The sequence below is a fragment of the Cherax quadricarinatus genome, chromosome 12 (genome assembly GCF_038502225.1).
Source record: "Cherax quadricarinatus isolate ZL_2023a chromosome 12, ASM3850222v1, whole genome shotgun sequence".
Lineage (NCBI taxonomy): Eukaryota > Metazoa > Arthropoda > Malacostraca > Decapoda > Parastacidae > Cherax > Cherax quadricarinatus.
This window is the reverse complement of record NC_091303.1, coordinates 22,497,089-22,520,148: the sequence shown is the minus strand read 5'-3', so window position 1 is coordinate 22,520,148 and position 23,060 is coordinate 22,497,089. Positions and strand designations below refer to the sequence as shown.

The 23,060-nt window shown below is 38.5% G+C and overlaps 1 protein-coding gene across 1 annotated transcript in view; it reads left to right on the top strand.

Moving 5' to 3' along the window:
• Positions 1-293: 293 nt before the first annotated feature.
• LOC128686575 (lactosylceramide 4-alpha-galactosyltransferase-like) overlaps positions 294-23,060 on the top strand; it is a gene marked incomplete at its 5' end in the record, with an annotated part of 38,080 nt that continues 15,313 nt past the window's right edge. Inside the window, 4 exons of the mRNA XM_070084365.1 lie at positions 294-334; positions 6,010-6,078; positions 6,296-6,492; positions 17,892-18,115. Coding sequence (XP_069940466.1) covers positions 294-334; positions 6,010-6,078; positions 6,296-6,492; positions 17,892-18,115 — 531 coding nt within the window. The remainder of the gene's footprint in view (positions 335-6,009; positions 6,079-6,295; positions 6,493-17,891; positions 18,116-23,060) is intronic.

Below are 23,060 nucleotides of genomic sequence, written 5' to 3'. Positions count from 1 at the left end.
AAGACTGCCAGGGGTCTGTTGGTAATCCCCCTTATGTATGCTGGGAGGCAGTTGAACAGTCTCGGGCCCCTGACACTTATTGTATTGTCTCTTAACGTGCTAGTGACACCCCTGCTCTTCATTGGGGGGATGTTGCATCTTCTGCCAAGTCTTTTGCTTTCGTAGTGAGTGATTTTCGTGTGCAAGTTCCGTACTAGTCCCTCTAGGATTTTCCAGGTGTATATAATCATGTATCTCTCCCGCCTGCATTCCAGGGAATACAGGTTCAGGAACCTCAAGCGCTCCCAGTAGTTGAGGTGTTTTATCTCCGTTATGCGCGCCGTGAAGGTTCTCTGTACATTTTCTAGGTCAGCAATTTCACCTGCCTTGAAAGGTGCTGTTAGTGTGCAGCAATATTCCAGCCTTGATAGAACAAGTGACCTGAAGAGTGTCATCACGGGCTTGGCATCCCTAGTTTTGAAGGTTCTCATTATCCATTCTGTCATTTTTCTAGCAGATGCGATTGATACAATGTTATGGTCCTTGAAGGTGAGATCCTCCGACATGATCACTCCCAGGTCTTTGACGTTGGTGTTTCGCTCTATTTTGTGGCCAGAATTTGTTTTGTACTCTGATGAAGATTTAATTTCCTCGTGTTTACCATAGCTGAGTAATTGAAATTTCTCATCATTGAACTTCATATTGTTTTCTGCACCCCACTGAAAGATTCGGTTGATGTCCGCCTGGAGCCTTGCAGTGTCTGATGAATAGTGTTTAAGAATATCGTTTTGTATTAAGCCCTGTCTATATTGCTTTTCATGTTGGTGTTTCTTGTCAATGGATTTCAGAATGGTGCTAGTTAGCCATGGGCAACCAAGCCGTTTGTTTGTGATCTGTTTCGTTTTTATAGGACAATGTTTGTTGTATAGTCTAAGTAATTTGTTAAGAAAAATGTCTGTCCAGTCATCAATACCATTGGCCTTGGAGAATTCTGTAGGCCAATCAACAGTCTCTAGGTCAGCTGTGAACTTCCTTACTGAGGCCTCGTCATGGAGTCTAAATGAGACTTTGTTGTATTCAAGTGGTGGTTTACTAATGTTTGTCAGGAGGAAGGTAGGGTAGTGGTCTGTAGTGCTATCTGTGATTATCCCTGATTTAAGGGGGGCTAGTATATTGGTCCATATGTGGTCTATTATGGTTGCACTTGTCTCAGTGAGCCTGGTTGGTTTAGTTATTGTTGGTATGAGAAGTGTGTTGTTCATATTGTTGATGAAATCAGTTACAGGCTGATCATCTAGTATGCCAAGGTTGATGTTGAAGTCTCCAGCTAAGAGAAGGTGGTGCTTATTCATTTGTCTGTTTGTTATTAGTGACTTTAATTTCTCACTGAAATTTGGGATGTTTGTGTGAGGTATCCGGTAAATGGCACCGATTGTTATAGGTGTCTTAAGGTTTTTTACAGTAAAATTAGCAAAAATGTATTCCCCATATTCATCACTAAAGCAAGTGGTGCTAATACAAGATAATTGGTTAGAGTAATAGATTTCAATACCACCCCCAACTTGGTTTGGTCTGCAGTTGTGAATTGCTGTGTATCCTGGTAGAGGGTAGATATCTATTGTGTCCTGCTTAAGCCAGGTCTCAGTAAGAATAATGCAGGAGAAGGGTGTCTTTAGTGATTCAAGGAGTGCCAGGAGGTCATCATAGTGTTTCCTTAAGGACCTGATGTTGTAGTTAAGTACTGATAGACTTTTAGCATTGTTTAGGATAGTGCTGGCTTGTGATGCTGTGTAATAAAGGCAGTTACTTTCCAATAGGTTTTGATTGGGTGTCCGATTATGGAGGTTTAGATCAGGGTCAACGTAATCAATCATCTTCTAGGTTTATATTATGGTTATTTATATCCTGAGTTGTGTGTTGAGTTCTAGTACTGATATCTGTAGTGGTGGGAAGTTTGGACAAGTATATAGCTAGAGTATTTTGGTCATATAGAGTATAGTCACTAATACACATAATGAAATTGATGTCGTCTATGTGTTGTGCTGGAATGAACTAAAGTACTACTAGGTATAAACTAGTAATATAAAAATACAAATTAAAAATAGAACAAGACTCTCATTTGTAATTGGACTAAGGTCTAATATAATGACTTTTGTGGAGTCTATGTTTTGAGCTAGAATGAGCTATAGTACAACTAGGTTTAATCTAATAATATAAAAATACAAATTAAAAATAGCACCAGTCTCTCACTAGTAATTGCACTGTGGTCTAATATAGTGAATTTGGTATTGACTATGTATTGAGTTAGAATGAGCTATAGTACAACTGAGTTTAATCTAATAATATAAAAAAGGCACAAGACTCTCAATTATAATTGCACTAAGGTGTTATATAAGTTGATTACAAGAATTAGAGTATAACTAGATTTAAATTGACAGGATAAAATACACAAGTTAAGGTAGCAAAAGAATAATAAAAAAAAATGATAAAAATAAAAATGGCAATAACTTGGTTATAATATGCTAGTAAGATGGTAGACAGGATAATATAAAAGTTGTAGTTGAAAATACTAGTTTAAAAAAGTATAGAATAAAAATGGTCAATAAAAGAAGTTGACAATAAGTTTGGTCAATATAGTTTAGAGCAAAATTGGGCAATAATAGGGATTTTAGAATAAAATTGGGTAATTGAGTATTTCTTAAAGTGAGGTAGAATTATTGAGGACAAGTTATGGTTAGTTTATAATAAAATAAGATAGAACAGTGATGTGGTAAGTTGTAAAAAAGGAGATAGATTCTGTAGATATTAAACACAATTAAGACTATGAGGTAGAATGGTCGTTGAATACAACAATGACAATCAAAAGTAGTTGGGGTATTAGAAATTTAGGGGGGCACAAATTTATGACAATATAACACTAACGGTGGACTGTGGGTATCTGCACTTTACTCTGATTCTGTTAGTCCAGCCTCACTTAGGAATGTTTTAAGGTGATGTTCTGTAGAGATGAAGTATCTCTTCCCAGTGGGCTGTTTCCTAACTGCGATTTTTCCATCCCTCACAAAGCACTGGTGGATTTTTTGGGCATAGCGTAATTTTCTTAGCCGATAAAGAAGGTTTTGTCTCGTTTTGGTAAGGCACTCATTGACGTAAACATCAGATTTCATAGAAATAGATGTTTTTAGTAGGTTGTTTCTTTGTAGGCCAGTTTGGAATTTTAACAGCACTATTTTTTTACCCGCTTGGTAGCCCATCAGTTTGCAATCTTTTAGGTCATCACTACGTATGTTAAGGTGAAGGTGGTCCTTGATAAGCTGTAGAGTGGTCTCCATGCAGGTCTCTTGGGTGACTGTGGGTGGGAGATGTTTGCTGTTAACTACAACAGCGTCAGATAGCTGCTGCTGGTCATTATGGTCTTGGAAGTTGGTTATGACATTGGCAAGTTGTTGGTCCACTCTTGATCTTTCCTCTATAATGTTGGTAGTAAGTAGGGTGACTTGGTCTTTTAGAGTGTTGATGGTGTCTAGGAACTGGGTGTGGGTGTTGCTTTGTTGTTCCAGAGTGTCTAGTTTATGTTCAAGAGCAGTGATCTTGTTGAGGTAATCTGCATTGCTAGCTTTTAGTTCCTGCATTTCTTGAGTTAGTTTGGTGAACGTTTGGTTCTGAATCGTAAGGAGTTTAGCTATTTCTGGGTCGGTAATCTTCTTGACATCAAATACTGGGAAGGAGTTATCTTGGACTGTGGCGGCAGCCATGTTTGTTGTTGTCTGTCGTGTGTTGTGGTGATGCCGGTGGGTGATGAGGGTTGTGTCCTGGCTGGCAGTACCACAAGTTTTCCTCGTGTTATTTCTGCTCTCACCTTTGATGTTAGGAGTCCTTAGCTGGTTACTGGATCTTCTTTTATTGCTCTGACCCTTGTCCATTGGCTGTGGCTTCGGGTGAATAGTAGGCGATGGGTGATGAGTGAATGTTGTGGAGTGTCACTTCAGTGGCAGCGGGGTAGGAGGTGATAGTACGAGTCCTATTAGTTGGTAATTTGTGAACTTTTGGGTGATTTCTGTAGTTGATTTATATCATTCTGGGTATCCACACATGTTAGTGTTATGTGGGTCTTGATTAGGTCATCACTGGGCTGCTGGGAACCTCAGGTAGAAGTAAAAATAGAGGACAAGGTTCCTGTTGCCGCTGCCGCTGCCGCTTGATCTTTGCCTGTGTCTTTTTTTATTACCACTAGCAATACACTACTGAATCGATACTGGTTTCTTCCAGCTTGATATGAAAACGTGAGTAACGTCTTCCAAATATACGCAAAAAATACTTCTGTTACTCAGAACATAACATGTTCTGAGTAACAGAAATTTTTGCCTATTGACTGGTCGAGGGTCATCGAAGCTGCGTTTCACATGGACATCACCAGTGAATATACACTGAGAGTTTACCAAGATAACTCTTACATATCATGTTTTGAATAATAGAAGAGTATAAAATTTAGTAAGAGTTAACTAGGTAAACTCTCAGTGTATATACACTGGCCGTGTCCAAGTGAAACATAGCCCTCGACTAGTCAATAGGCCTTTAAACTCAACAATCCATTAAATATATTCTGCAGGGTGTATCTCGAAGTATGTGTACTGGAACCAGCAGAGTATGCACGTCGAGGTGTGTATATCTTAATATATTAAGTTTTTCTTTAATCCTGATTTAAGTGTTAAATCGATTACTCATGTATAGAACATAATGCAATGCCATATTCAATATTTTTGCTTACGAGCTGCATCAGGGCTATAAAGTAATGATAAATATATTTATGTTGATTTTAAGGATTTTGTACACTGTCAAATGGAGTTAATTACAGTGTATTGTGATGGATATTTAGCTCTCTGTTTAGCTCGTCCAATGATGCCTTATATTAATTACTATGTAAATTAAAACTCAGCTTCAATTAGTGTAATTAGCTTTTCGTTCAATTTTTGCACATCTCTCTCAAACCTCTGTCATCTGTTTAATATTATATAACGAGACAATATTTTCTTATTTTTTGTTGCCTTCAAAGAAACAGATAATTTTTTCCAAAAAAATATCTAAAAAATAACGTATAGTATTTGTTAAAATTATTATTATTATGTGAGCAAAACACCTGCAGGAGGCCTATAGGGCATTACCTGAATTATTACCTTCAAGTAATTTGGGTGACGTAAGTGGGACTTTAGTCACAGCAGGTCACTGAACTATAACTCCCACGTTGCCCACTCCCTACCACTTTCATAAAAAGCTAGACCTGACATTAAATTAATAATTATAATATTAAAACCAGCTACTCTGATAATCAAAGTTGTGGACTGTATATAATTAGGTTTGCTGGGTACACAAAATATAATTGGTATTAATATTTACCATTTAATTACTGTAGATGGATCACACCACAACACCTGTCTAACACCTAGACCCTACACTGGCCAGCTAGAGATCCAAATGCAAAGACTAAAGATGTACTTCCCTGTGAGTGATGTTTGCATTTATCTTCCACCATCCACATGTAATTCTTGAAGTCCGGCAAATTTCCTGTCCCAATTCTTCAGCAGGGGACATTAACACGGGTTCCTAATTACAAATTCAGGCCGAAAAACTCAAATGACCTTCGAGAACTCTCGATCACATTGCATACCTGAGTCCAGTGTTCACACATTAAATTCAATATGGCGTCTCCCTCCCCGGCATAACTCAGCAGTTCTTCTAGGCCCCCCCCCCAAATAGCATCACATTTTAATACACAATTATATTATTCATTTATATGCTCTAGATTTAGGAAATTATGTAAAAAAATTCCACAGTACTATTCAAATTAAACACATTACAGTAATGTGTTGCTGCCTTTACCAATAATTTTTTTAATAATATATATTAAGTAAGAACTCTGCAACATCTTTCCCTTCTTTTATTCGTAATGTTGTCACACGTTTCGTTTGCAGTAAACATTAACATATTTAGGTGTGTTCTTGTCAGCCTGGAGAGTGAGTGGGAGGACGCGAGGAACATTGTGCTGGCAGAGACGTCTTGTAACTCCCGACCAGCCTACCGAGCCTGGTGTGCTGTTGAGAGGTAAGCAGGCGGCTGCTGCCTTTCCTGTGTTTAATATGAACTACAAAAAATCAACAGATAAGAAGGGCACTCTTGCCTCCCTAGTGTGCATTCTGATTTATAAAGAAAATCAGCAATACAGACGACTCAGTTACTGCTGTGATGTAGGAAGGTAACTGCCATGCTATCCTGACAGGACCAAAACATTGCTTACTTATAACAGAAACCCGACTTTCAGCATGGCTCAGCAGAATCCAGAAGCGAGGGTGTGGTACGTAATGACTGCACCAGCGGTGGAAGTGAAGGATGGCCTGCCTCCTCGTCTGCTACAACAGTACACCAACCTGCGGGTGGTCACCACTGACCTGGGGAAGGTCTTCTCCAACACCCCTCTCATGCCTCTTTACACTTCCAGGACCTGGAACAGCAACACCAGTAGGTTGTGATCACACCGATGGTGTGGGAAATTATGGGGATGAGATTCACAGGTACATTCCTGAATTATTTCATCCACATAATTTACGGGGGACACAACTAAGCAACAATATATTAAACTCACCAAGATTAATTGTACCTCAGAGCTAGATGGGATTTTAAGGTACTAGGCTGCACCATACGCCGCCTTCGGTGACCCACACACCCTCCCACAAACAAAGTCGGGCCTAAAATTATTTGAACATATAAAAACATTTAATACCAGGAACTCTGGGAAATTATTATTATAAAGTGGACTGTATATTGGATTGGTGACTCGAAGGGAGGTTGATTGGATTTACAGCATCTAGCTACTGATACATGCATTTTATACCAATAGATAGAAAGGAAAATTTAACCTGAACATCACTGGAAGACACTTATTGTTGGTGGAACACACCCTAAACGCCTACCTAACAAATAGAATCTAACTGGCCAGTCAGTATCTAACTGTTTAGTAAATGGCGTACTTCCTAGGGGTGAGCTGCGATGATGCTGGATTATTCATTTTCCAGTTTCACCTCCCTATTATGATGGTTTCGTAAATTTTCTGTCCCTATTCTTCAGCAGGGGACACCAATAAAGGCTCTGACCACAAATTCAGGCCAATTCACTCACTTATGGTGTTAATGACGCTGGATTAAATTTCACCATTAGCATAAACCATTATGGTGTCTCCCCTGTATCACTCCGTGGCCGCTGCACACCCTCCTTCACACAAAATTTCTTGAAGGGTCAAATCAGCGTCACATTTTAATACACAATTATTATATCATTCAAAATTACATGCTGAATTTAGGAAAATTAAAAAAAAATCCACAGATGGTACACACTAATAACTTTTACCAACACTTAGTATTAGTAGTAACAGTGTACATACATTGTGGGTGATACAGTAAGCTGTCTTATAAAGCTTCCATATAAGGTGCATTTTTCATTAACAGGATTGTAGAAGTGTTTCCAAAATTGAGTAGAACGTACTATGACGGCCTTTCCACATGCTATTTAATTTTGGATATACATTTTCAATCTCATTTGAGAAAAAATCACTATATATATGGCAGTGGTGCCAAAAAGAAATATGAAAGTCAAGCTGCTAGGCAGTCTAAGAACAATTTTTAAGGTTTTTAAATATATAATATATAAGTACAGAAAGCTTAACTGGTTTTGACTTCCTGAGATGTGAATGTAACACTGTAACACTGAATGTAACACTGTATGTATCTAAAGCAAGATAGATGAATGAACAAATTATTGACAAAGGGATTATTACCTCTCACACAAGACGCAGGGAACATGAAGTCGATGCTTTGGCTAATCCTGCATTAAATAAAAAAAATGTTGATTGTAATTTCGACTTCTCAAATAGAAGTCGAGAAAAATAGAAAAGAACTACCAGACAAAGTGGTAGAAAATAGATGCATTGCAGATAATATTCACTGACCGTCATAATTAAATGTTCCAAGTAAAACATATCTATGGTGGAAATAACAAGCTCGGTAGACTACAAAATGGTGTCACCAGACTAAGGCTAGGCTATAAATATCTGTATCACATTGGTCTGCATGATGTTAATCATGTGAAGTGTGTGGACAACCAGGGGTCACACTATATCATAGATTCTCCAACATCCAACCATTTAAGAGACAATTGAAATAAAATCATAAAATGGCAAATCACTTTATTGTTAATTATAAGATTTCTGAAATCTTGAGATTATATCCACAATTTCCACTAGCTAGATGAATCATTTATTATGTGGTAAGATTCTAACTTGGTAAATGACCAATGTTTGTAGTGGTAAATCTAAATTTTGTTTTGTTAGTGTCCACATATACCACTGAATAACTGATTATCCATATAACATTTTACTTTGGAAACGCAAAGGCTCGATCCTCCATAAGGAACTTAACCCCATGACCTATCAAATGAGACAAGAACACAGCGGCCCGGCCTGTAGGGTGTAACAAAGACTACTTGTTCTACCACACACAGGATGAACTGCGGGTGCGCAATAAATTAGCCCCAAGTGGCACAAAGAAAAATGCTGCCTCTGTGTGGATGGTGACTGTGGAAAATACTGTATACATTTTCCAGAAATACAGTAGTCATACGTAAATAGATGGCCATACTTTATGTAATAAAAATTGTTATAAAAAATGGGAAGCCTGTACCTGCGCCTGCGCAGACGTACTCGCCATTGTTTGTTTTTGAATTGAGAGTAACAGACGTTAGTAATGGGAAGAATTTTTCGTGCTCTAGAGGTTAAAATTGGGCTGACACCTCTCAAATAGGAGACGAAATTGTTGGATGTGCAGTCCTGCATATCTTGAGATATGAGGCGACTGGACAAGACAGCTCCAGGAACCACAGATAAGTCTGTTTATGTTTAATTCTGGCCAGTATTTTCATAAATTTAGACAGTGAGGATTTCTGAGTATGATACACCTTAATCCCCACTCAAATTGGTGAGTGATTTTAAGATATTCTCCTTCTGTTATGTATATGTGTGTATATATAATCCTTTTTTAATTTTAATATACAGTCCACAAATTTATATATTTACCAGCATTCCTGGTGATACACATTTCATTTGTAATTAATAGGTACAGAGCAACTTGTGGATATGACAGTGTTAGGTATCGAAGGGGGACATTTTTTGCGACCTAGGTGTCCCAAATTCCTACTTGTCTAACTGATAAATAATAATTATCTTTGTTCATTTACTGCTATGTACATAATGATACATTCAGATAAATGTAATTTTCCACATTTAATTTTGCCCGTTGGTCCTTCTTGAACCGGAGGTAATTAGTGAAGTCATTAATTAGTTAATTACTAAATAATTATATGTGAAATGACAGAAGGAGGTGGATGTTAAGTTCACAAATTTACTTAATGTGTAGTGGATTATAATTATTACAATATTAATTTGATAGACAATTCTGGCCAAGATTTACATCAGTGTATGTGTAATTGATAAGACAAGTGTAGCTAATTATATTGTATATAATATTAATTTTGCTATGCCAAATTCTGGCAAGGATTTATGTTAATTTGTATAATAATAATTTTGATAAGCCGAGTCTGGCTAAAGGTTTGTATTAATGTACATTTGAAGTTTATATTATTTTCTTACATGTAATTGCTAAGCTCAAGTAGCTAGGATTTATTCAAAGGTAAGTTGTATCAGTGTTGTAAGTTGTAATCAGTGTTATTAATAAAGTTGAATTTAATACATTGCATCATGGCTGAAAATGAGGAAATTAATGTAGAAGACAAACATATGGAATACAGAGCAAAAAAAAAAATATCACTGCAAGCTAGAAAAAGGCATGTAACAAAAGCATACAACAAATGTTTGGAATTAATGAATCAAGAAACTGTGAATACTGATGATTTAAAATTGTATTTAGATGTTTTAGGTAATAGCTATGATTCATACAAATTATATTACAACAAATATGAAGGAGATTTGTTAGTAAACCATGTAGATGAGACTGAAGTAGATCTCATGATTAATCAGTCTTATGAATTAGAAGAAAAGATTCTTTCTTGTAAAAGTCAGGCCTTGAATAAATTAAAATGTGTAAACCAGGCAGTTAATCAGTCTGCTCCAACAAATAAGATGTCTTTGCCAAAACTCCCAGAATTGTGTTTACCTGTATTTAATCCTGGAGAAAATTGGGAGGAGTTTTGGTAATTTTTTAAAGCAGCTGTGCATGATAGGAGTGACCTATCCTGTGTAACTAAATTATTTTACCTCAAAGGACAGGTAAGAGGAGATGCTCACATACTCATACAAGCCTTTCCTAATGTAGATGACTCTTACAAGGAAGCAGTTGACTTATTGAAAGTCACTTATGGTAATATAGAACAAAGTAGGTTGGATCTAGTGAATATCTTTCTTAATTTAAAATCTCCAGATCACACTTACAAAGGTTTACAGCAGTTTAGAGTTAAACTGGAGAGCACTCTCAAAACTTTAACTAATAAATATAATCTGAAGGAATCAGACTGGTTATTGAGTGCCATGGTACAGAATAAATTAAGCTGTAAAACACTTGAATGGCTCTCGAACAAATATCACAAGGGTTATTTTGGTCTGGAGGAAATAAGACTAGGTCTACAAGAATTAATTGTTCAGTTGCAGACCAGGCAACCAGCTCATTTTAAAGATGCAACACATAATAACTCTGAGGTATCTGTCAAGTTTCACAAAGGGAAAACTTATCCCAATGTTAATAATCAAAATTCATTTCCTAAAAAGAGTTGCATAGGTGCATGTTAAGTAGCAGGAATCAGAAATAATGATTCTCCACAAGGTAAGAAGAATAAGTGCCCTCCTAAGGGTAGCCCAGTTAATAAGAAACCAGTCCAAAAAAAAAAGAGAGATTGTCTTTTCTGCAAGGGTACTCATTTTTCTAAGAATTGCAATGCATACAATTCATGGAATGATAAAGTTGAAAGATTGGAGGAACTTGACAGAGATATCAGGTGTTTAGGTACTCACAATGTAAAGGATTGTCATGCCAAATTAAACTACTGTTATCAATGTCACAAAGGAAGACACCATATAGTCATGTGTAAGAGTCTATATGATAATGCTGATAATTATGATAATGTTAACAATCCTGGCACAACAGTAGCTAATGTAAAAATTGCTGCTAATGTTAATAATGATGGTTTTGCTGAAGTAGCCTTACTTGTGTTACAGGTAAAATTGATGATAAAAGGCATAAATCAAAAAATGCAAATGCATTATTGGACCAGGGATCACAGCGTACTTTCATAAAACGTAAATGTCTTGATTGTATGAAAGTACAAATGGGCGATCCTACCACTCTAAAATTATCTGGTTTTCTCTCAGATAAAAGAGCTCAATTGTATGACACTGTTTATGTAACTGTCAGGTTGGGCAATGAGAAAAAACGTGTTAATGCAGTAATTGTAGATAGACTTTCAGAGAAAATATCTACAGTAGGACTTAGTAAAGCTACAGAAAGACTTTCACATAATGTAAATTTAGCACCTTCTGGTGTAAGTGATGATTCTGTAGGCCCAATAAATATTTTGATAGGTAGTGACTATTATGCCTCCTTTGTAAAGGGTATGGTAAAGAAATGTGGTGTCACCCTTTTGAAGACTGCAGGAGGCCATGTAATGTATGGTAGGATTCCTCGTAATAATAATTCATGACTAGAGGAAACTACAAATACCATAACTGTGTCTCTTACTCATGAAATCGTGCCCCAGTATAATTCTTCCATAGAGGATGGTGTTGAACCAGTGTATAAATTGTGGGAATTAGACAGCATTGGAATAAATGTATATGAAGAAAGTCCAGACGATTCTTTTACTCAAGAACAATACCTTAGAGATGTAAAATTTGAATCTGGACAATACTGGGTACGACTTCCGTGGAGACTGAACCATCCAGAATTGCCCACTAATTACAGAATGGCATATGGACAGTTAAAGGCTCAGCTCCGCGAACTGAGTAAGACACCAGAACTGTTAACTGCCTATAATGATATAATTGCTAAGCAGTTAATTAATAAATTTATAGAAGAGGTACCTCCTGAGCAAGCCAAAATTTATGGTCACTGTTTGCCACATCACGGAGTGAAGAAGGATTCTAAGACCGCTCCTCTGAGGATTGTGTTTAATTGTAGTGCCAGGAGTAACAAAAATGTACCTAGTTTAAATGACTATTTGATGACAGGTACGTCGTTGACGGAAAAATTAGGAGATATCTTATTAAATTTCAGGATGAAGCATTATGCCTTTACGGCTGACATAAGTAAAGCTTTCCTAAGAGTGGGTTTACAAGAAGCTGACCGGGATTGTACCTGCTTCTTATGGCCTGAGAATCCTAGTGACCCACTTAGCCCTCTGAAAACCTTTCGCTTTAGGACCATATTATTTGGTGCTACATCCAGTCCGTTCCTACTTCAAGCGACGATAAATGCACACCTTAAACGTATGGGAAGTCCATTGAGTAAAGTAATGAGCAAACAATTTTATGTGAACAATTTCCTGGGTGTGACGTCAACTGAAGAGGAACTGTTAATGACTTAAGGAGAGGCTAATAAAATAATGCAAAGTGCAAATATGCCTCTGAGGGAATGGAATAATAATTCGTCCAAATTAAAGGACAAAATAAGTAAAGATTACCCTGGAGATGAAGTCCCAAAATATAGTAATGTATTAGGATTAACTTGGGACACTGAGAGAGATTTGTTTATGTTAAAACCTAATAATTACAATATGCTCAATAAATTAACTAAGAGAGTCTTGCTTGCTGAAGTTTCCAAATGTTTTGATCCACTAGGTTTAGTGTCACCCCTTACTCTAAGAGGGAAATTATTAATACAGGAAGCATGGAAACTTGAATGTGCTTGGGATGAAACTCTACCTGAGAAATTCATTAACAGGTGGGATGAATTAATTGGTGATTATGAGAAAATTCCAATGTTGGAGTTCCCATGCCAGGTGGCCAATCCAAATGGGAAAAATGTTCTCCACATTTTTTGTGATGCTTCAAAATTGGCATATGGAGCAGTTGCTTACCTTCAATGTAGTAGTGTTATTTCTCTTGTTATGTCTAAGGCTAAAGTGTCTCCAATTAAATCACATACCTTGCCTCAGTTGGAATTAACAGCCATTTATGTAGGTGTCAAATTAGCTAATTATATAAGAAATAAGTTGCAGGAGATAAATATTAGCGACACTGTGATTTGGTCTGATAATGAGGTATCCTTACAGTGGATTCTTAATGGAAACAGTAAAATTGTGTATGTACAAAACAGAGTTGCTGAAATTAATCAGATGCAAGAGAAGTATAATAGTTTGGGTCAGCATATGTTAACATTTAATCATATACCTGGTGAGGAGAATCCAGCTGATTTCTTGTCTCGAGGTTTATCTTATGCTAAATTTGTAAATGCTGTATCATGGTTTGAAGGACTGAGCTGGTTGGTAAATAAAGCTAATTGGCCTATACAAAAGGCGTATATTGCTCCTGTTGAAATTACTGTGACCACCACTCCAATAGTTTGTCCTTCCTTAGCCATTGACATAAACAGGTATTCCTCTTTACCCAAACTAATCAATGTAACTAAGTTGGCGTTTAAATTTCTAAACAAGATGAATATTTCATTTAAGTTTTCACATCCTCTTGAATATTGGATAAAGAGGGTACAGGAGGAAATTTATGGAAATGAGATTAAATTGATGATGGAAAGAAAAATTGTGAAAGGTTCCATAATAGAGAAATTGGGGCTGTATTTAGAGAACAATGTAATTAGGTGCAGAGGTAGGTTACAAAATGCTGAATTGGGTGATTATGCTAAACACCCTATCTTACTGCCCAAAACTCATCATCTAACAAATTTAATTGTTTTAAATGCCCATAAAAATGTAATACATGGTGGGGTACAAGATACCTTAAATTGTATTAGGGAAACTTTCTGGATTCCACAAGGACGGCAAAGTGTAAAAAGGGTGATTAAATCTTGTGTAATATGTCGCCGTGTGGATGCCAGATCCTATATGTACCCAGGTCCTACACCATTGCCTAAGGAGCGTGTACAATTAGTGAAACCATTTGATGTAACAGGTGTAGACTATAGTGGTCCAATAATTTTAACAGGTACTTCAGATGGTGTTCCACTGAAAGTGTATGTTTGTTTGTTCACCTGTACTGCTACTAGGGCAGTTCATTTAGAAGTGGCACAGGACTTGTCTGCAGAACAGTTTATACAGCTGTTTCGAAAATTTGCAGCTAGGAGATCCTGTCCGAGATTGATGATTTCGGATAATGCCACAAATTTTGTAGCAGGTGCTCAACATTTGGTAGAGTTAAATAATAGTAATGATGTTTAATCTCTGTTAACCCAGCGAGGGTGTACCTGGAAATTTATTACTCCTAGAGCCCCTTGGCAGGGGGGGCTGTACGAAAGACTTATAGGCACAGTGAAGCGGTGTCTCCGCAAAGTACTACACCGGAAGAAAACTAATTTGGAAGAATTCCGTGCAGTGTTAGTGGAGGTGGAGAATTGTATAAATAATAGGCCTCTCTCGTACATGAGTGATACACCTGATGCAGATGTATTAACACCTTCTCACCTAATATGTGGAAGGAAATTGGAAGCGGCCCCTGTCTATAGAGATAATCCAGAAGAAAGTGATGAAGATTACAATGATGCAGCAGTGTTGTGTAATAAATTTAAAGTGTTAAATAAAGTAATTGATCATTGATCTAGTGTGTGGCGTAAGGAATATCTTCTTACACTATGTGAACACTTTTATGGTGCGACAGAGGCAGTAAATCGACAGACCATTCAACCAGGTAATATTGTGTTAATTGACGCTGAACAACATCGAACATTGTGGTCTCTGGGCAAAGTATTGACATTGTACCCAGATGCACAAGGTGTTGTCAGGAATGTCAAAGTGTTGTGTCATGGCCAGGAAAGTTTATGCACAATTAATAAATTGATTCCCTTGGAATTAACTGGTGTTGAAACAAATGTAAATGAAAATCTGAGGGAAAGTGGCATGAGTGATATGGAAGATAACGCGGACCAAGTGATGCCGGAAGATGAAATCGTAGTAAGACCTACTAGGAGAACAGCCACTCAAGCCAGAATCGGCTGGAATCGTCTACTAAAGGAAGGAGTAATCTGAGTCGTTTAGCAACAAACTCTGGCCGGCTGCAGTGTGCAAAATACTGTATATATTTTCCAGAAATACAGTAGTTATATGTAAATAGATGGCCATACTGTATTAATAAAAATTGTTATAAAAAATGGGAAGCCTGTACCTGCGCCTGTGCAGACGTACTCGCCATTGTTTTTTAATTGAGAGTAACAGATGTTAGTAATAGGAAGAATTTTTCGTGCTCTAGAGGTTAAAATTGGGCTGAGAGCTATCAAATAGGAGACGAAATTGTTGGATGTGCAGTCCTGCATACCTTGAGATATCAGGCGACTGGACAAGACAGCTCCAGGAACCTCAGATAAGTCTGTTTATGTTTAATTCTGGCCAGTATTTTCATAAATTTAGACAGTGAGGTTTTCTGAGTATGATACACCTTAATCTCCAGTCGAATTGGTGAGTGATTTTAAGATATTCTCCTTCTGTTATGAAATCGAAAGAAACCCAAAGTATTTCTTCTCCTATGCCAAATCAAAGTCGAGAACAACATCCAGTATTGGGCCCCTACTTAAACAAGATGGGGCCTACACAGATGACAGCAAGGAAATGAGTGAGCTACTCAAGTCCCAATATGACTCGGTTTTTAGCAAGCCGCTAACCAGACTGAGAGTCGAAGATCAAAATGAATTTTTTATGGGAGAGCCACAGAATTCGGTTAACACAAGCCTATCCGATGTTATCCTGACGCCAAATGACTTCGAACAGGCGATAAATGACATGCCCATGCACTCTGCCCCAGGGCCAGACTCATGGAACTCCGTGTTCATAAACAACTGCAAGAAGCCCCTATCACGAGCCTTTACCATCCTATGGAGAGGGAGCATGGACACGGGGGTCGTCCCACAGTTACTAAAAACAAAAGACATAGCCCCACTCCACAAAGGGGGCAGTAAAGCAACAGCAAAGAACTAAAGACCGATAGCACTAACATCCCATATCATAAAAATCTTTGAAAGGGTCCTAAGAAGCGAGATCACCACCCATCTAGAAACCCATCAGTTACATAACCCAGGGCAACATGGGTTTAGAATAGGTCGCTCCTGTCTGTCTCAACTATTGGATCACTACGACAAGGTCCTAGATGCACTAGAAGACAAAAAGAATGCAGATGTAATATATACAGACTTTGCAAAAGCCTTCGACAAGTGTGACCATGGCGTAATAGTGCACAAAATGCATGCTAAAGGAATAACAGGAAAAGTCGGTCGATGGATCTATAATTTCCTCACTAACAGAACACAGAGAGTATTCGTCAACAGAGTAAAGTCCGAGGCAGCTACGGTGAAAAGCTCTGTTCCACAAGGCACAGTACTCGCTCCCATCTTGTTCCTCATCCTCATATCTGACATAGACAAGGATGTCAGCCACAGCACCGTGTCTTCCTTTGCAGATGACACCCGAATCTGCATGACAGTGTCTTCCATTGCAGACACTGCAATGCTCCACGCGGACATCAACCAAATCTTTCAGTGGGCTGCAGAAAACAATATGAAGTTCAACGATGAGAAATTTCAATTACTCAGATATGGCAAACACGAGGAAATTAAATCTTCATCAGAGTACAAAACAAATTCTGGCCACAAAATAGAGCGAAACACCAACGTCAAAGACCTGGGAGTGATCATGTCGGAGGATCTCGCCTTCAAGGACCATAACATTGTATCAATCGCATCTGCTAGAAAAATGACAGGATGGATAATGAGAACCTTCAAAACTAGGGATGCCAAGCCCATGATAACACTCTTCAGGTCACTTGTTCTATCTAGGCTGGAATATTGCTGCACACTAACAGCACCTTTCAAGGCAGGTGAAATTGCTGACCAAGAAAATGTACAGAGAACCTTCACGGCGCTCATAACGGAGATAAAACACCTCAATTACTGGGAGGGCTTGAGGTTCCTAAACCTGTATTCCCTGGGATGCAGGCGGGAGAGATACATGATTATATACACCTGGAAAATCCTAGAGGGACTAATACCGAACTTGCACACGAAAATCACTCACTACGAAAGCAAAAGACTTGGCAGACGATGCAACATCCCCCCAATGAAAAGCAGGGATAAGAGACCATACAATAAGTGTCAGCAGCCCGAGACTGTTCAACTGCCTCCCAGCATACATAAGGGGGATTACCAACAGATCCCTGGCAGTCTTCAAGCTGGCACTGGACAAGCACCTAAAGTCGGTTCCTTACCAGCCGGGCTGTGGCTCATACGTTGGCTTGCGTGCAGCCAGCAGTAACAGCCTGGTTGATCAGGCTCTGATCCACCAGGAGGCCTGGTCACAGACTGGGCCGCGGGGGCGTTGACCCCCGGAACTCTCTCCAGGTAAACTCCAGGTATGTGTGTGTATATATAATCATTTATTATTTTTAATATACAGTCCACAAATTTATATATTTACCAGCATTCCTGGTGATACACATTTCATTTGTAATTAATAGGTCCAGAGCAACTTGTGGATACGACAGTGTTAGGTATCGAAGGGGGACATTTTTTGCGACCTAGGTGTCCCAAATTCCTACTTGTCTAACTGATAAATAATAATTATCTTTGTTCATTTACTGTTATGTACATAATGATACATTCAGATAAATGTAATTTTCCACAGTGATGGTTAATTTATGATTTTTGTGTTAGCATGGCCTGCGATCAACCTAAGCGACATGGTGAGGCTGGCGTTGGTGTGGAGAGTTGGGGGCTTCTACAGCGACACCGACGTTGTGTGCATTTCCTCCCTGGCCGCCCTCAGGAACGTGGTGGGTTTTCAGTCCAACAACGAGGTCAATGGCGGTATTTTCCACTTTGATCGCCACCATAATCTCCTGCTGCATGTTATGACTCGCTTAAGCCAAAATTTTAATGTAAGTACGTATTTGTAAATATTTACCTAGTGTAAGTTTTTGAACTTTGTCTATTTACATTTTTTTTTTCAATTTTAGTTTATTTTGGGTTAAGTTAACTTCGGATATGGTAGATTACTTACAGTTGAAAATATATCAGTTAAACCTGAAATAAGCATTTTCAGTAAAAGGGCATTACGTGTTTAGCAGCGGGGCGTCTTGCCGAAAACGTTCTATGTTAAAACCGCTACGCCTTTCACGGGAAGTGTGAGAATGGGCTGATGTTCATGAATGACTAAATAGTTGATCTGGATGCCAAAAATACCTGTTATCGTCTCACAGAGCGCTTGCATCTGGCTCACGTAAACACCTTAAGATGTTTACCTCTCATTCGATATCTTGAGACTAAGTGAATACAAGGAACTGAAATCGATATTTACAAAAGCATTTTCAGTCACACCTGGGAGTGTAGTTGAGCGTAAGCGATATTGAGTGCTGACTTGTCCTGATGTGCGACATAACACGCTCATTGATTTCTCGCTGAAAGAGTCTCAAGTGTTTTCACTTGAAATACTCCATTTGAAGATTGTTTCACCTGAAGATAAACCCCAAGAAAATGAACATTTCCTGGAGACATAGGCGTTGACTGGTCAAATTTGAAAAAAAAACAAAAAAAATAGTGGACCTAAATATTCTTTTTAACGACTGTAGAGAACAGTCGTGTGATAATGGCGCCAACATCATGTAAAAGAGTAAGGAACTCCAAATCAGGGCTTTATTTGTGCCATCTGAAGCTTATACATTAAATTTGGTGATAATAATGCTGCTAAAAGCTCCACAGATACCATCGGCTAATTTAGCGTGTTGCAGAAGCTCAACACTCTCGTCTCGGCTTCTATAAAAAGCTGAATTATCTTGAAGGTTGAAGAGCTGTTAACCTGATTTGAAAATCATTGCCAGAGTTCAGGTGGAAGAGCGTGGGAAAGAGCATTCAGCAATAAGGTACCAAGTAGCATCAATGTGAGGCACACTGAGATACATCTTTGTTTAGGCCTCATTTAGATTATGCTGCACAGTTCTGGCCATCGTATTACGGAATGGATATAAATACTCTGGAAAACGTACAAAGGAGGATGACAAAGTTGATCTCATGTATCAGAAATCTTCCCTGTTAGGAGAGACTGAGGACCCTGAATCTTCACTCTCTAGAAAGGTGCAGAATTAGGGGAGATATGATTGTGGTGTATAAATAGAAAAGAGGAATTAATAAAGGGTATGTAAATAGCGTGATAAAAATATCTAACCTAGACAGGACTCGCAGCAATGGCTTCAAGTTGGAAAAATTCAGATTCAGGAAAGATATAGGAAAGCACTGGTTTGGTAATAGAGTTGTGGATGAGTGGAACAAACTCCCTTGTACCGTCATAGAAGCTAAGACGTTGTGTAGTTTTAAAAATAGGTTAGATAAATACATGAGTTGGTGTCTGTTGGACCTGACTAGCTTGTGCTACAACAACAACAACACGGACTCACAGGTAAGGACCCACGAAGGGCGAGGGGCAACTGGGGACAGGGCGAAGAATAGACGGTGAGAGGAATGTCTAGAGTCGAAGAGAGAAGAGTCAGGACTAGACCCAACTGCTAAGCCTGGAGAAACACTGACGAAGACGATGTAGAAGGCAACAGGAACTCTGCAGGTGCTGACTGCATCTTGCTGGATGGAAGATAACTGTGACTTGATGGTGATAGGTGGCTGCAGGCGACAAGGGAGGAGCTCATCGTTGATTGGTCAGTTCATAAAGGTTTGGTGGTTATTGGAGTTGTGGCGTTGTTTTACGATGTGTATTGGAACCAGAAGACTACTGTGGAAACTTCCAACCCATTTTCGGTGCTATCTGATGAATGTGGGTTGTCTACTGGGAACATCACAACGAGCACCAAGGAAGCATTGACGGACGAGAGTGAGTCGACATCCCTTGAAACCCCAACGAAGGTCATCGAGAACGTCACGACGAACTTCGTCAATGAAGGTAAGAACATTGTTTTAGTTGGGGACAGTCAGGTTAAATTTATGGATAGGGGTTTTTGTCTTAAGGACAGGAAGAGGAGGCACAGGGTATGTTAGCAGTTTAGTCGATATTATGAAAGGTATTGGGAGCAATCCTATTATCTGCCTCAGTGTGGGAGACAACAATGTTGACAAACGTAGGAGTGAAGACCTGATTAGCAGACATAGGACAGCAATAGAGATAATTAGGAGGAAGGGTGGGAACCTTGTGATATGTGGCATTTTGCCCAGGAGAGGAGTTGGAAATGAATGGTTGTCCAGGGCAACTGGTGTCAATTTCTGGCTGGACAAACATTCATAGACAGCTGGGACCTCTTCTATGGTAGAAATGCCAGGGATGGGGTTCACTTATCTAGGATTGGGGTGGGAGCACTGGCCAACGCAGTGGAGGGAGCTGTTAGTCTTTAAACTAGAAATAGACGGTGGTATGGGTTTATATGGAAAATCAATGAAATCTCAGTGTAGTGATAGTGTGAGTTTTAGAGAAACCAGTAATAGGCAGAGTTATTGGAGAATATTGGAAACCCAGTGACACTAGGTGACAAGGACATTAACAGGTAGAGTGGAGCAACAGAAATCAGCAGGAAGAGAAAAGAGAAGGGAGGTTTTTAAAAAATATTTTATACTAATGCACGTAGTGCGAGAAATAAGATGGACGAATTGAGATTAGTTGCAAGTGCGGGTAACATTGATGTTTTTGCCATAACTGAGACTTGGTTTAATATGAAAAATCGGGACATGCCTGCTGAATGTCACATTCAGGGTTTTAAATTGTTACAAGTAGATAGAAGTATCGGTAAGGGGGGTGGGGTAGCACTCTATGTCCGAGATCGTTTAAATTGTTGCATAAAAACAGGTATAAAGCCTGAAATAACACATACAGAGTCTGGATAGAATTTTCAGAGAGGTAATAGAAATTGATTTTAGGCGTGATATACCGTCTCCCAAACTTAGATAGGGACCAAAGGAGACTACTTTGGGAGGAAATTGTTAGGGCCACAAGACACGAAAACGTACTAATTCTAGGGGACTTCAACTTTAGTCAGATTGATTGCAATTTTTTGACTGGGAATTTAGAATCTAACGACTTTTTAGAAGTAGTTCAGAATTGTTTTTTGAAGCAGTTTGTGACAGAACCTACAAGGGGAAGTAACCTGCTTGACTTGTTTCTGGCAAACAAGGAAACCGTTATTAATAATTTAGAAATTACAGAGGAACTCGGAGCAAGCAACTACAAATCGATTACCTTTATCATTGAATGGAAGTATGATAGTAGGAACAACTCAGTAACATTCCCAGATTTTCGCTAAACAGATTACAATGGCCTTAACACTTACCATCTGTTGACTGGGGTAACGAAGAGAGCTATCAACATGATACCTTTCTAAATACTATACATGCTGCCCAAAGAATGTTTATCCCATATAAAGAAATTAGATCGAAAAGAAATGACCCAAAATGCATGAGCAATAGGCTCAAATATCTTTTAGGGCATAAAAAAGGAATTTAAAGGAGCATCAAAAGATGTGAGGGTCATCTTATGAATCAATATATTGACATTAAGAGGGACGTTAAAAAGGGAACAAGAAAAACTAAACGGGACCACGAAATTAAAGTTGCTATGGATTCGAAAACTAACCAAAAAGGTTTTTTCCAGATTTATAAAACAAAAGTTAGAGATAAGATAGGTCCCCTTAAAAATAACTCTGGGCATCATACTGACAAGGAGAATGAAATGTGCTCAATTTTTAATAATATTTTCTCTCTGTTTTTACACAGGAGGACACTAACAATATCCCAGTAATTAACTTTTATAGTGGGCATGAAGAATTCCCAGTCAAGAAATTCCAATTAATGTGGCTAAAGTTAAAGTCTCTTAGAATTATTATATTATCGAGTCTTGAAGCCTTAACAATTTCCTCCCATAGTAGTCTCCCTTGGTCCATATCTAAGTTTGGGGGACGGTATATCACACCTAAAATTAATTTTTCTTGCCCCTCTGAAAATTCTATCCAGACAGACTTTGTATGTGTTATTTCAGACTTTATACCCATTTTTATGCAACAGTTCATGCTATCTCTGACATATAGTGCCACCCCAACCCCCTTCCCGATACTTCTCTCTCTACTTGGAACAGTTTAAAACCCTTCAGCAGGCGTGTCCCTATTATTCGAATTAAACCACGTCTCAGTTATGACAAATACATTAATGTTACCTGCACTAGTAACTAATCTCAACTCGTCCATCTTATTTCTAGCACTACGGCTATTAGTCTAATATATGTTCAAAGACCCTCCTTTCTCTTTACCCTTCCTGCTCATTTCTGTTTTTCCACTATACCTATTACTCTCCTTGTTATTATTAAGATTTATGATATCAAAGCCTAAATCAATATTACGACACTCATTATTTTCCATTCCTAAACCCATACCTCTAACTAACCCTAGTTTAAAGCCCTAACAACATCCTCAACTGAGCTAGCGAGGAAACCCACACCTGCCCTGGATAAGTGAACCCCATCCCTGGCATACATGTCATTTCGGCCATAGAAGTTCTTATGTTCTTATTAGATGTAAAACCACGGACCCTATGGTAAATATATAGACCCAGACTTTAGCAAAGAAGGGAGGTTATGCAAGTTCTACTATCTTCTAATTATGTCCTAGAATCTGTAGTGATAAAGCCACTGGATGGCGAAACGTCTACAGTAAAGATATCCAGATGTTACACATGTGCCTTAACTTTCACAAAGAAGGGAGGGTTTACTGGTTCTCAGTGTGTGCAGTGCTGTGGCAAGACATCCAGAGCCACATCCAGCAAGTTAACAAACTGAGCCAATCTCTCTCTCAGTGCAGTTAAATGTGACCTTCAATCGCCTTAGGAAGATTGAAAACGCTT